This window comes from Branchiostoma lanceolatum, chromosome 6, assembly GCF_035083965.1.
Source record: "Branchiostoma lanceolatum isolate klBraLanc5 chromosome 6, klBraLanc5.hap2, whole genome shotgun sequence".
Classification (NCBI taxonomy): domain Eukaryota; kingdom Metazoa; phylum Chordata; class Leptocardii; order Amphioxiformes; family Branchiostomatidae; genus Branchiostoma; species Branchiostoma lanceolatum.
Window position 1 is genome coordinate 3,798,671 of NC_089727.1, and position 13,784 is coordinate 3,812,454.

The 13,784-nt window shown below is 43.9% G+C and overlaps 2 protein-coding genes across 2 annotated transcripts in view; both read right to left on the reverse strand.

The window, feature by feature from the left end:
* Positions 1-5,848, reverse strand: part of LOC136436191 (E3 ubiquitin-protein ligase HERC2-like) — a 99,404-nt gene extending 93,556 nt beyond the window's left edge. The window contains exons 1-2 of the mRNA XM_066429972.1: positions 5,555-5,848; positions 2,188-2,305 (exon numbers count right to left, since the gene is read on the reverse strand). Coding sequence (XP_066286069.1) covers positions 2,188-2,305; positions 5,555-5,629 — 193 coding nt within the window. The 5' untranslated portion in view covers positions 5,630-5,848. The remainder of the gene's footprint in view (positions 1-2,187; positions 2,306-5,554) is intronic.
* Positions 5,849-7,542: 1,694 nt separating this feature from the next.
* Positions 7,543-12,307, reverse strand: LOC136436190 (parvalbumin alpha-like). Its single transcript, XM_066429971.1, has 7 exons — positions 12,191-12,307; positions 10,517-10,650; positions 9,902-10,003; positions 9,333-9,408; positions 8,652-8,719; positions 7,878-7,984; positions 7,543-7,597 (listed from the first exon to the last, which is right to left on the reverse strand). The coding sequence occupies exons 2-6, from the start codon at positions 10,604-10,606 to the stop codon at positions 7,955-7,957; spliced, it is 366 nt and encodes a 121-aa protein (XP_066286068.1). The 5' UTR covers positions 10,607-10,650; positions 12,191-12,307; the 3' UTR covers positions 7,543-7,597; positions 7,878-7,954.
* Positions 12,308-13,784: the final 1,477 nt, after the last annotated feature.

The window sequence follows — 13,784 nt, forward strand, 5'->3', positions numbered from 1 at the left end:
CTGCTTGGAGAGTAGGAAGCGTGGTGTGAAGACCAGCCGACTGCTGCCCACACCCAGCAGCAGTATCATAAAATAATGGATGGATACTACATGTAGTTGGACTGGTCACAAGACATGTTCACAGAATAATGGGCTATAGATTATAATAATCAATAATGCTCAGCACGCTGTATGTGAGTGGATGTAATATAAGTAGATGTCAAAATCGTTAATATATATAGTCTCTTTCAATCTGGTACAGGCAGGTCGTAATAAAAATTGTTGTCAGGATTCTCTTCCCTGTTAATCACAGACAGACCAAAAACAATACCTCCCATTGAATCAGTAGCCTCTTCCATTGACCCCATGACCTGTCATGTCTCATATCCTGTCACTCGCACAAGTTTGACCTTGACGGGGACACCATCTTCCCACTCACTTCCTACTACTCTTCTGACAGTGTATTGAAATAACTTCAGACACACAAGAACAAAACAAACAGAAACAATACCTACCAGCATCTTAAAATTCAAGACCACAGCACGACCAGGACAAAAGATATCTTAAAACATTTACTGCTTGCTACAGTACCAAGTTCAACCACCGGGGGCCCAAAATCGACTTTCACCGTTGGGTTTATCCTACCTACCAAATGTCATCTGGCGGTTCTTGAAATATATCCCCATACATCATCATCATCATAGAGTCTCAAAGTCTCATCATCCAGAGTGAAAACTATACCTCCATTTTTTATGGGGGTAACAACTGATATAGATATATAGATATATATAGATACAGATATATATAGCCCAGCTTGTCTAACCTGGAGCTTGTCTAGTTATAGCCAACAGTCGTATTTAGTAGTCTATTGTTACTATTGTAACAAAGTCAGTCACATTTCACTGTCACATGTATGTTTTTCCCTATATTTTTACAATGTACAGTCAAACCTGTCTATAGCGGTCACTCAAGGGACTGGCCAAAACTGGCCGCTAAGAACAGGTGGCCGCTATGGAGAAAATGTCGATTAATTGACCACGAGTGACACATGTTTTCAGTACCCACTGTCACTGAGATACATTTATTCACCGTACAGTACACATGTAAACAGGTAAGGCACATTTTAGAAGTTTGATTGTTGCTCTTTTACTCCTAGTTAGTTAAGAACAAAATACATGTTGCTCAGTTGTCACTTACTATTCGTTTTCGACCGTTTTCAAACATAAAATCGTGGCGACAATTTTCCTTAGTCTCTTGTTGTGGCTTGTGTAGATCAGCATCTACCATTATGCTAATAGGGTACTCAGAAGAAGGTCGCTCTTTTGAAGGCTTTTTGTCTTTTCAGAAAATTGCAACAGCCCAAATTTTACATCATAGTAATATTATCCACATTCATTTTGAAGCTTTTGGTTTAGTAATTATCCTCAGTGATACTTTGCAGCAAAATAAGTTGAGTATATTATGCCTCCGTAACAGTGGTGTCTTCCGTTGACCTTTATGCTGCTACCTACCGGGTATCCAGTTTGTATCGGCGCCATTTTGAAAATTGCGCAAAACACGTTTTGAGCACAATTTGAATGAATTCCCGTTGAAAACGGAAATTTGGCCGGCATTCAAACATTTCACGAACTTACCGCATCAGGTACATGTGTGTGTTGTATTTTCCAAAAGGCTGCCGTAATATTTGTCCAGTCGAAATGCACAGAAATGGTCAATTTTACCACGATGTACAAACGCAAGCCATGTGAAGAAAACTATACTTGACTTCGCGTCAAACCATGGATTTTCTAACAAAGATAAAACACTCTGGTTTTCTTTATTATCATCCTATCCAGTTAAGGCCACATAAATTTGATAACTGCGTGAAAAAATGAAGATTTTGAACCCGGCGTGCGGTGGCGATACGGCTTCTACCGGCGCGCCGTGACTGTTATCGGCAGTGTTACTGTACTCGCGGGACCGAAAATCGTGTGGCCGCGACCGCGTTGGACAGGTGGCCGCTATAGCCTAATTCTTAATGCTTATGTCAATGAGAAAAATCCAAGGGACCCACAAAAAGTGACCACTATGGGCAGGTGGCCGCTATGCAAAGGTGACCGCTAATACAGGTTTGACTGTATTCACAATTAGCCAACGGGCATGAACTTGCAATAAAACTTTCCAACAATGAAAACAAAGTCTCCGTACATAGAACAAACAAACACTGACCCTTCCTGGCAGGCACCCCTGCAGAGTTGATGATGGTGTCGCCCGTTCCCACGGTTACCTCTCCATCCTTCACCAGCTCGTTCCACAGCGAGCTCAGCCCATCTCGGGAGAACGCATACTGGAGGGACAACACACCAAACAGTTAGGCATATGATAATGGTTTTTTTATTGGTCATAAATTACCTGGGCAATGGCAGCCTTTCTAGTGCTGAATTGGTGCAGGGTTTACAATCACATGATATATACACATGGGCAACAGATACATAATTGCTCAACACTTGCATTTTGTAGAGAGCACGAGGCTAGGTGGAGACTTGGTCACTCTGTGATCAAGACGTACAGTGGACGTCGAAACTTTGGTATGTGTTTTGTTACACTTTCTAAAATCACTGATTGAAGAATAATCTAGTAACTGTAATCACACATGACTGACAAATCTCTTCAACAATATCTTACTTGATAGCTTTCAGCAACACTTGCAACTTCATAATTATAACATTACATGTGCAAAGATTACAATGTACATGTAGGTGTGACAGTCGTTCAGAATAATAAAACCAGCTGCTGCTGCACCACATGCCTGCGGAGCTGGTGTGTTGTGCCGAATGGTGGTTATACCAGCTATACAGGTACAGAGCTAATCTCCAAGCAGATCCACACCGGGCGCGAAAGTCGTAGTATGCTAGCCAGAGAAGGTCCAGTCAGCCAGAGGGGGTCCAATAGCCCGGTAGGACGCTGTGGAACGACCCTCTCTGGCTGACTGGACCTTCTCTGGCTAGCATACTACGATTTTCGCGCCCGGTGTGGATCTGCTTGGAGATTAGTACAGAGCTTGGTATTGTGGTTTTGCAGGCATTAGAAAAATTACTGAATTGAGTACTAGTATCTTTAGTTTAAGCAAAATACAAGTGCTGCAATGGAAACAAGTCAATACAATATGTAATCATATCTTCTTCTATGGGTTTAGGTAGCCCACATCGACCTGTTGATAAAACTGACACTCGTTTTAGAGTGCCCATACTGAGGGTGGTATGACCACCTTTGGCATAACACACCAGCTTCGCAGGCACACAGCACGGCAGCAGCTGGTTATATTTATATTCAGTAATACACTGAGTGACCTGTTACACCTAACCTTTAAGGAGTAAGGATACACAATACGTGATTCAAACCATATTATGAAAACTCTCTCATGACGTACTTTTATGAGGTCAGCGTCTCATAACCACCTTTGACATACTAGTAACACACTAGCAGCTAGCTTCGCAGGCACACAGCATGGCAGCAGCTGGTTATCATCAATCATCAACAAAAATACCCCCAGATAACCCCGCTAGGGGCAAAGTAGGGGGGGAGGAGGTCCCAGGCTAAGGCGGGCAGGCCTCCAGCCTGGCGCGGAAAGACTCAACGGTGGGAGCCGCAACAACCGCGCCAGGCAGGGCGTTCCACTCGGGTATGGTGCGGGGAAAGTATGAATATTTGCAGGAGTCTGTTCGGGCGTAAAGAGGTTGAAATTTGAGCGTGTGGCTTCCCCGGGTGCGCCCCTGAGCTGGTTTCAGTAGACTATCTGTATTAATATTGATGAGGTTATTAACTAGCTTATAGAAAAAGGTGAGGCGGGCGTTCCTCCTCCTTTCAGAGAGAAGGGTCCACTGCAGGTCATTGAGCATTTGTGTCACGCTGCTAGTCTGCCGGTAGTCATTCAGAGTCACTCGGGCGGCCCTGCGCTGGACGGCCTCCACCGCCTGTATCCCTTTGGTGGTGTACGGGTCCCAGACGGTGGCACTATATTCCAAGTGGGGCCGCACCAGCGCGTTGTAACAAGTGGCCTTGACCTTAGATGGACAATGGGTCAAATTGCGCCGAATGACCCCTAGTACCCTGCCGGCTTTGCTAGTGGCGTAGTTGATATGGGTGTCCCACCGCAGATCGTCGGACAGTTGTACTCCAAGATAGGGGTGGGACTTGACACCGGTGAGGGCTTCTCCACTTAGGGAGTACTGGGTTAGGATGGGGTGCTTTTTACGGGTGATATGGAGGATGTGGCATTTAGAGGGATTGAACGACATAAGCCAACGATTTTGCCAATCTGTTAGCGCATCAAGATCAGACTGTAGACCTTGTGCGTCAGAAGGCGTGCTGATAGTTCGATAAATCAAGCAATCGTCGGCAAATAATCGAACGTGTGAATCTACGGAGCTGGGGAGGTCGTTAATGTACAGTAGAAAGAGCAAAGGGCCTAACACTGTACCCTGAGGGACTCCAGAGGTGACCCTGACAGCTTTAGATGTTCCGCCGTCAAAGACAACCCTCTGGGTTCTCTCTGTTAGGAAGGCCCTAAACCAAGACTGAAGAAGGTCAGAAATGCCGTAGTGCTCGAGCTTGCTTAGCAGCCGCTCGTGGGGCACGGTGTCGAATGCCTTGCTAAAGTCAAGCACCGCGACATCGACCTGTTTGTTATGGTCAAGATTGTTGGCCAAGTCTTGGAGGGTGAGTACCAGCTGGCTCTCACAGGACAGACCCTTCCTGAAACCGTGCTGCGCCGGGGACAGAACGCCATGAGTGTCAAGATGTTTCATCATGTGGCTGTGCACGATGTGTTCAAGCACTTTGCCACAGACCGATGTCAAAGACACCGGCCTATAGTTGGAAGGCATTGTTCTGTCACCCTTTTTGAAGATTGGAGCGATGTTAGCTGTTCTCCAATCCTCAGGTACGTCTCCCGTAGATATTGATTGGGAGAATATTGTCTGAAGTATTGGCGCAATTTGCTCGGCAACAGTTTTCAGGAGGCGAGGTGGTATTCCGTCTGGTCCTGTGGACTTGCTGGGATTAAGACTAGAGAGCTGTTTGGCTACCCCCTCCACTGAGATGTTAAGGGGGGGGGATAGTTGGAACTACGGATTCGCCAAGGGTAGGAACGGTAGATTTATCCTCCCTGGTAAACACTGACTCAAACTGGGCTCCCAGTGCATCAGACCAGGGCTATCTTGTCCTAACCTGTGCACACCATATTCATCACAGGACACACCTCTTACAAAACTGCACGAACACCAAAGAGGATCGCATAATCGGCACTTTCAGCAGAGCGCTATACAAAGACTGAAAGCTTGAGCGTGTCGAATAAAGCAAAATGTACACCCTACTGTCAACCTTTCAAGCTACCTTTAGTATTTCTTTACTGGTCAGTATATGTCCTTGGCCAAGCTAGGTAAGAAGCAACCCCCCTCCCCAACCCCCTTCGTGCAAATGTTCTATATTTACATTCAGATCAAACTCAGCGACGTGGTTGTCTAAAATAGGCATGGTGACAATTTGCACAACATGTACAGCTTGCCGTGGTGTAATTTCCCGACTGTTCCCTCACCTGTAAGTCTGTTTTCAGCCATTTCCCATCCAGCCTTAGCTGGGTGCGCAGGACCGGTCTATGGTCGGACGACATCGCGAGCGAAACCGGGACAATTTCCACAGTTACACGGCAAAGCTCTTCGTCAAGTGGACATCACTACGTCCAAAGGGATAGGCAGCATCGTTCTCAATGTCTAAATTCTACTGTAGGTCCTTGAATTGTACATAAAAGCCGTTTTACATTTTTGCGATGTCAGAAAAATTGGGGGTATTTCTTCGGCAAGCAAGGGAAGATGGCGGCATGGACGATAACACAACAATAATAGGTGTACGTAAGTGTGATGCGCAAAAAATGAGAAACATTACTTTGAAATTTTACCATAAAGCTACATAATGATGAAACAAAAGAGTTGAATTATTCCATCCTTATTAATAGACTAAAAATCTTTTTGGCTTAATGATAATTTACTGACGAGATGATGTATATAAAAATTACCTTCTTCGTACGTTCCCTATAATGTAATGGTAACGTCCGACTTGCTTATTCCCAAATGACGTCTTCTCTGCAAAGCGTCATCTAGCGACATTATGCTGAACAGTTAATTACTAATTTCCAAGCAGATGTAGAAAGATGTGTAAAGTTTCTTGGTAACTGGGAGCTTGAGAAGCGTTACGATATTACCTTTCTACGTATTTATTTTGTATTTATTACTCTTTAGCGTGGTCCCTTCATTTTATATACTTTTTGATTATTGAATGAATACATAAGCTTTAGAAATTAGTTAATTATCTCAGCGAAGGAGACTGTTTTCAGGGTCCGTCGATGAAGATTAGACATCCAGGTAATAAGATACGCCAAAAAAGCAATTACTCAAACAACTGGATATGATTTTGGAAACGGTCAGACGTTTCAAGTAGCATCCACTACTTTTCGTCAGTGACTGTGAGCAAGATCAGTTGAACAGCAGGTTTATAACTACGAACTATGAATTGATATGCAAATTAGGGGAAGACAAATTTTTAGACAGTCCAAAGGAAAGCAAATTAGACAACTCAAGACAAGGTTGAAGTAAAAGGGGACAATAGCTCCTATTGTTTTAATATAGGAGCTAAAGCTGGTTTGCCCCCAAGGCTATGTCACAAGTGCCAGGGTCGTTTGGATAAATAGAATATTGTAGATCAATTTGCGCTATTCGTAGTTTGTGAGAGTTTGATAGACAATGGGGGAAATCATTCTATCTGGGGGACTAAGGGGTTTCGGGGGTCGAGTTCACATTTCTCATAATCTGCTGTGAAATGGCATTAAATCCAAACACGGCTGAAAAGCGTAAGAATCGATGTCTTTTTGGTAAAAATTGATTTCGGGCCCGAGCCTTACTTCCGGAGTTCCGCGGGTACAGTCACTGTCTGCGACTCCACGCTGAAAGTTAACCGCCCCTTTGCCCCAAATTGACCTTTGTTGCGTTCTGTTGGCCATGTTGCGGCCATATTGTTAGTAACTTAAGATTGGGTTGATTATACATTAGAGTCTTCTCTTTCTGACTATAACAGTCATTTCTGTGTGAAAAATTCTGATAATGGCTTTAATTCTACGTGAAAATGCCAATTTTTGACGGAAAAATACTTGAGACCTGAAATAAACTGGGGTGTGCCCTTAAAAGAGGTCCACTGCTTGGAATTCTTTGGCACTCCGTCTAGCCGAAGGCCCACCGTCTAGCCGAAGGCCCACCGTCTAGTCGAAGGCCCACCGTCTAGTCGAAGGCCCACCGTCTAGTCGAAGGCCCACCGTGTAGACGAAGGCACATCGACGAAGAGCTGTCAAACCTTGGTAGTTTATAAATATACTAATGTGCTTGGTAGTTTATAAATATACTAATGTGCTTGTACAATGTATATATATCCGTATACATTATTAATTTTTACCGGCCTCGAGGCTAGGTTTTCATGTGGGGAGGTGCATGTTGCTTCAAAGAAACGATATTAAGCCAGACACAGGGACTACAATGATTTCTCAGGACCCTCCGACTCTTTTATTCCAAGCCGTTCATATCTTCGCTACACATATGCTCTGTATCGTTGATGAAGGTTAGACATCCAGGTAGTAAGATACACCAAAAATAATTACTCAAGTAACTGGGTAAAATTTTGAAACAGTCAGACGTTTCAGACAGCATCCGCTGTCTTTCGTCAGGGACTAACGATAGGACTGGGAAACCAGAGTTTTGTTATAAATCTGGTTTCCCAGTCCTATCGTTAGTCACTGACGAAAGATAGCGGATGCTGTCTGAAAAGTCTGACTGTTTCAAAATTTTATCCAGTTACTTGGGTAACGATTTTTGGCGTATGCTCTGTATCATTCCAACATCAGCTACGTTTGGAAAAAGTGGCCATTTCAGGTCCGGCTCCGCTTGCATGGACGCTAGTCATCTTCGTCATCAGAGTCGTCGCCCTGTTGAGAAAAGACAGATTTAATGTCAGGTAACATGTTGACATCAATCGGCTTAGCCTCCACTAGGCCTTCCTACGGGGGTACGGATCATAGTAATATAATTCGAAAAAAAAGCGGTAGCCAAATAGCTTGAGCGTCATCCTAGTTAGTTCCAGGCTTTGAGGGAAAACCTGGGACTAACTAGGATGACACTCAGGCTAGTAGACAAAGTCCCCTGGCAAATTATTTTCCCTATTAGCCAGCGTAGTCAGTATGGTAGCTACTCTGTCGGCCAACCTGCTAATCAACAAACCAGCAAATAAAACAAACGACACTCAAATTATTACACAATCTTACAACTAAAGTTAAGGAATGAAATGAAATGAAAATATAATTATAAGGTACAAAATACCTCGCCCCACTATGAGCCACAGTTCCAGCGTTAGTTACCTGGTCACCAGTCTCTACGGCTCGGCTTAGGGGTGTTTTACCGGGCCCAGGCCAGTCAGCCTGTCTTTTTAGCTAGCATATCGAGTTATCGCCGTAAAACCACCACCCCTGCGCGGGCTAATCTACCTGGGCAGGCGGGCATCACTCCCAGCACCGTAGAGATAGCGGGGAGCTCCTGATGCCATGGTTACCATGTGTCGGTGGATTGTATATTTTGAATACCAGTGAAAAGTCTCACCTCATGCATCTTCTTAAAGAGGCCTCGTGTTCGCTTGAAGAACTCTTGCTTGGAGACCTTTCCGTCACCTGTGAGGTCATACCAGGTAATACAGGTAACTTTTATGCAAATTCTTACTGGTATACCTAATGGCTAATTGATAAATTCAGTATTAAGACAGACAAATGAAGACCATGATAACAATGTGGGACACTAGCCTCCGTTGCGATTTTTTTTTCATTTTTTTTTGGGGGGGGGGCGTATCTACAACAGAGGCTAGTGGGACAAATGCATTGGGTACTCTATTTTCGAACACATGCTAAATATTCTCAAACTTCTTTGGTTTGACTTCGTTTTCAGAAGCACTGAGACGAAGGACGCCACATTTTCTGCAATATGTGGGTTCAGTATAGTTTGGGTCTATGAATGTGAAATTAAATAGCTCACACCTGCAGTTATCGTTGAAGGAGCAGTTAGAGATAAACTGTATTTCGTCGACTTTCCGTCTTTTCTGACGTACAGTATTCACTATCACACATTGAATTCTTCTGCACATAAGTAATTACGATTTACCATTCAAACGAAGTAAATAGTAAGATGCAACAAACAAGTACAAACGATGATGTTTGAAATTCCCAAAGATATATCAACACCATCGCTGTTGGTAGATAAAAGAACAGAAAAAGAACATTCTATAATTACCGTCTTTGTCCACTTTGTCGAAGAACTTGTCGAACTGTTTTTCGGACAAAGCCTTTTCGTCGTCGTCAGCGCCCAGCTTTGAAACAATACAAAAATAGAACAAACACATATCAAACTGTCTGTATAACTTCCGATCAAATGTGTGACTCCATTTGCACATCGATATATATCTTATTTGCTGCATTCCACTCCAGAAGCGGGAATTATTTTCTGATAAATTATATTTGTCGGGATACAAATGCACCCGACTTTTGGCTAATTACCTCAGCTGTCTTTTTGACAATAATAATTTCCACTTTTATCAATTTGACAAAACATACTGAACTGAAGCATAACAATTTAGTCTCTAATGAATTATGATACCCGCTTCTGGAGTGGAATGTTCTTTAACTAAAAATCGGTGATCTTTTTTTTCCACTGGACGCCTCGTCCTACAACTATGCGTGTTATTCCTTTATTATGTCTGCTCATTCAACTAGCGATAAAACAGGGTTTAAAAGAAAAGAAAGGATAAATAGAAATGTCTCTTTTTGAGTACATGGCTAACGTAAGTAACGTAACTAACTAACCACTTCATTCAGTGCCTCGAAGAGTTCGTCCTTCTCCAGGAAACCGCTGCCGTCCGTATCCAGCTCCTCAAAGGCTCCGTTGATAGCCTTCTTCATGTCCTCCTGATAACAAACAACAGCAACGACGATATACAAGCAAACAAAGAAACGAAAATAAGGTACTTGTCAGATTATCGAATCAGGAAGGCACAACCGCACACCTCTGGAGCAAAGAATTTGTAAATTTTGTAACTTGAATAAGGTCACGGTTAGAAGATGAAGTCCACCTGTATTGTAGATTGTAGTTTACTTTTTAAAGGAGGTGGTGTGGGCTCTTTGCCCGGCATAAATGTTTACACTTTGTGCAGAATGCCATGTTCCCGTCTACACTTGTGTACAGATATGTAGATCGCAATTTGAAGGGCCTATTAGGTCTATGTAATATATGTTCAAGTTGTTAACAGTTACGTGTTCTTTAATGTTTTATGTGTGGGTCACGACACCAGAAATAGCCCGTCTGTGTCCCACGTACGTGTATTGTACCACATTGCATTGCAATTCTAATAAAAGCAAAATAACAAAAAGATCAAATGTTCCGAACTACTGTGTTGAAAATACTAGTGAGTGAGAACTTACCTCTCCCTCCAAGAGGCTCTGGAGGGCCGCTTTTATCTTCCCTTTCCCCATCTTCTTTGACCTGTTCTTTTTGCCCTTTTTTGGTGGCATGTTGGGGTCTTGGCGTCTTGCGTCTCGATCACAGACTGCTGTAGCTAGTAGGGCATGAAACAGTTTTAATATAAATCGGTGACATCTTTCAACATCATGAAAAATACAATTGATCAATATCCCAATATTAAAGAGCAACTAAGTTGGATGAGGTCATCGCTGTAGATATTGCCCCCTTTTTTTGACACGCACCCCTCAATGATCCTCTATGGATCTGCTGTGGGTCAACGTTCGTGTCAAGAAAACAAGAAAACTTGCTCGCCAAGCAGAGGTTGGTTTTGGCTTGTTTTTGACGTCATTTAAGGGTTTTTTGTGGGGCTTTTTTTTCATGGTTTCTTTCGGCCGCCAACACCAAAGGCTGAAAGAAACCGTGACAAAATAGAAAGCCCGGAAAAAAACGCCTAAGAAGTAGTCAAAAACAAGCCGAAACCCAACCTCTGTTTGGAGAGTGCAGAAAACGATAATGTTTTCCGTGTCAATGTGTTGGAGTGGGGTTTATACCATAATTGTTCTAACCCCCCAGACTCTGGCGTCTTGCCCAGTAAGGCGGAGCTGACCTTTTACAACGTTAACAGATATGCTGCCGAACCCCGGCATGTGGTTAACCTGGATGCCAGACCCGTAATCTCTAAAATATCAATTGTCCCCACACCATAGGTTGGGGGTCTGGTATCCAGGCTAGCATGTGGTCCAACAGGTTCTCTAACTGCATTACTGCATGTACAGTGCGCTAAATTGGCCTTAGTGCCATGACGTCTTCAGGCTATAGACTGCACCTGATCGAAGTAAGGGGTCCACCACACACCCCGCCCCACCCCTGCCCGAACCATCCCTGCTGAATCCTCCACGCACCCCCGCACCATCCCTGGCTCCCCCCGAGCTCGGCCCGATCGCGAACCATCCCTGAATCTTCCCTCCCTGAGCCTTCCCCCTGGAACAGTACTGAATCTCCCCCACCTCCACCCCGACCATGGGTGTGGTCTGTTTCATTGCCTGGGGCTTTTTGCGCAGGACCAGTACAACTTACAAACACTCGATACAAACGCTACCAAAAATATAACCTTCTTGGCGAAGGTAATGAATGACTTCGTGCTAGACGGACAGGAATGTGATAAGAAGGATGGTCACTTAACCTCAGTCTCAAGTGACAAAAACAGCCTACCTGACCGAAGACTCTACTCTACTCTACTCTACTCTATACAACTGTAATTACTTATCCCTGAGGCAAGATGCGAACAGGCGACCAACAGAAGGAGAAAGAAAGCCCACGACACACACGCACACACACACACACAAGCGCGCGCGCGCGTGCACACACACACACACACACACACACACTCACACACTCAGACAAACACACATGCACGCACTGACACACATATACTCCGAGTACCTACACATACACGCATACACGCACACACAACTGATACACACACTCGACAGTCACACACACACACAGTGACACACACACACGCAGTGACACACACACACACAGTGACACACACACACACGACACACACACACATACACACACACAATGTTACTTAGGCGTTAGCTACGGATAATGAATAGATCTGGACTGACCGTGCTTGCGTCCTACTTGGCTGACGACTGATGTCAGACTATGAATCAGTCAGACTGCCCCGGAACTCATCGCGTGACCCGGGTGAAATCACTGGGCGGGTCTCCAAGTCGGTTCAATCAACCTCCTTGGTTCAATCAACCTAACGTTACTCTCATTATTGAACCAAAGGTTGCCTAGGGGGGTTGGCAGCAAGATGTTATGAGAGATACAAATGGAAATCAAGCTCGCGTGCATGAACCTTCGGCGTATTAATTGTCACGCGACTGACGCGAGTATCGATTATTCAACGAATTCGATGTGGATTCACAATCAGACTCTGGAACTTCGACGGTAGATTATGTCTGCTTAAATGGATGCCCGAAAACAAAATAAAATGTAAATACATAAAATGAAAGGTCAAGATTTGCGAGGTCATCCGCACGGGATGGAACTGGTTTATGGGTTCAAGGTCATCAAAAGAGTCTGTGGGCGGCTGCGCCTAGCCCTGCACACCGCAGGAACTCGGTCGATCCAATACTGCGGGATGCTGTGGAATAATGTATGAAGACAACATGACCAAATGATTAATCGGTCATCTGAAATATTGATCCAGGTCGTTTGGGAACTGCGAGTTGTTTGCTGTCTGGCGACGAAAATAACATAGATACCGTCCATCAAAGTGTTATGACCTCCGTGAAAAATGGAGGTATTGATTTCGGTGTGTACGTCTGTCTGTCTGTCGGTCTGTTTGTTTGTTTGTTCGTCTGGTTTTGTTTCCAGGCATCATATATGATAATAACTTATCCAAACTGACGCATAAAAGAGCAGACAATTTCTGTTTGACGCATAGATCCCTTATACTATTAAGAATGTATTTCAGAATTCACATTTGTCCTTTTTTAACAGAAGATGATGGAGAATATGTACAACTGTTGCCTGATTTACTTATTTCAGCCACACAGGATAGGAGGGTCGGTTTCAGGTCAGTCAGAAAATATTATCATTGAAGAATCTCCCTGCAACATGACCTCAGGTAACCTGAATAGAACACAGGTTCTTTGGCCAGCAGGAAATGGAACGCGCGGAACCTTAGATAGAACGTGGTTTCTTTGGCCAACAGCAAATGGAACACGCGGAACATTTTTGGGAATTTTAAATTTGTTTTCCCTTTTTCATGAACAGTATGTATTCTAAGGAAATTTTAAGGAATTCTAAGACGATAAAGATTTTTTTATACAAGGTTAAGAAAAAGATTCATCAAAAAGATACCCCCTCTACAAAATGGAACGGTTGCGTTCTGACATGACGTCACTAAGTGGTGTGTTATGGCGTGATAACAGACCACTTATTGTGGGCAATGGAGGCTTCTGATTGGTCGACGCCATCTACCTATGTGATAATACTAGCTATAGGTGATTAGGTCTTGGGGCGCGGCCGTCAGAAATTCGAATATCGGATTCGGAGATTGGAATCAATGTTGCTACAGTTTCTTGTTCGAGGACACAAAAATCCCTCAACTTCTGGCGCATTTCGCATTGAAATGTGTGTTTTCCCGGGTCGGTTTGACCAAGGTATGACATAAATGAAATACAACACGTTGTATTCCGCATCACC

Bases quoted from the DNA above. Each gene is read 5' to 3' on its own strand.
- LOC136436190 (XM_066429971.1), bottom strand. From the start codon at position 10,606: ATGCCACCAAAAAAGGGCAAAAAGAACAGGTCAAAGAAGATGGGGAAA. The intron at 9,409-9,901 runs GTTAGTTAGTTA...ATTGTTTCAAAG, and splicing joins TCGAGGCACTGAATGAAGTG to CTGGGCGCTGACGACGACGA. The intron at 7,985-8,651 runs GTGAGACTTTTC...TTTTCTCAACAG, and splicing joins TCTTTAAGAAGATGCATGAG to GGCGACGACTCTGATGACGA.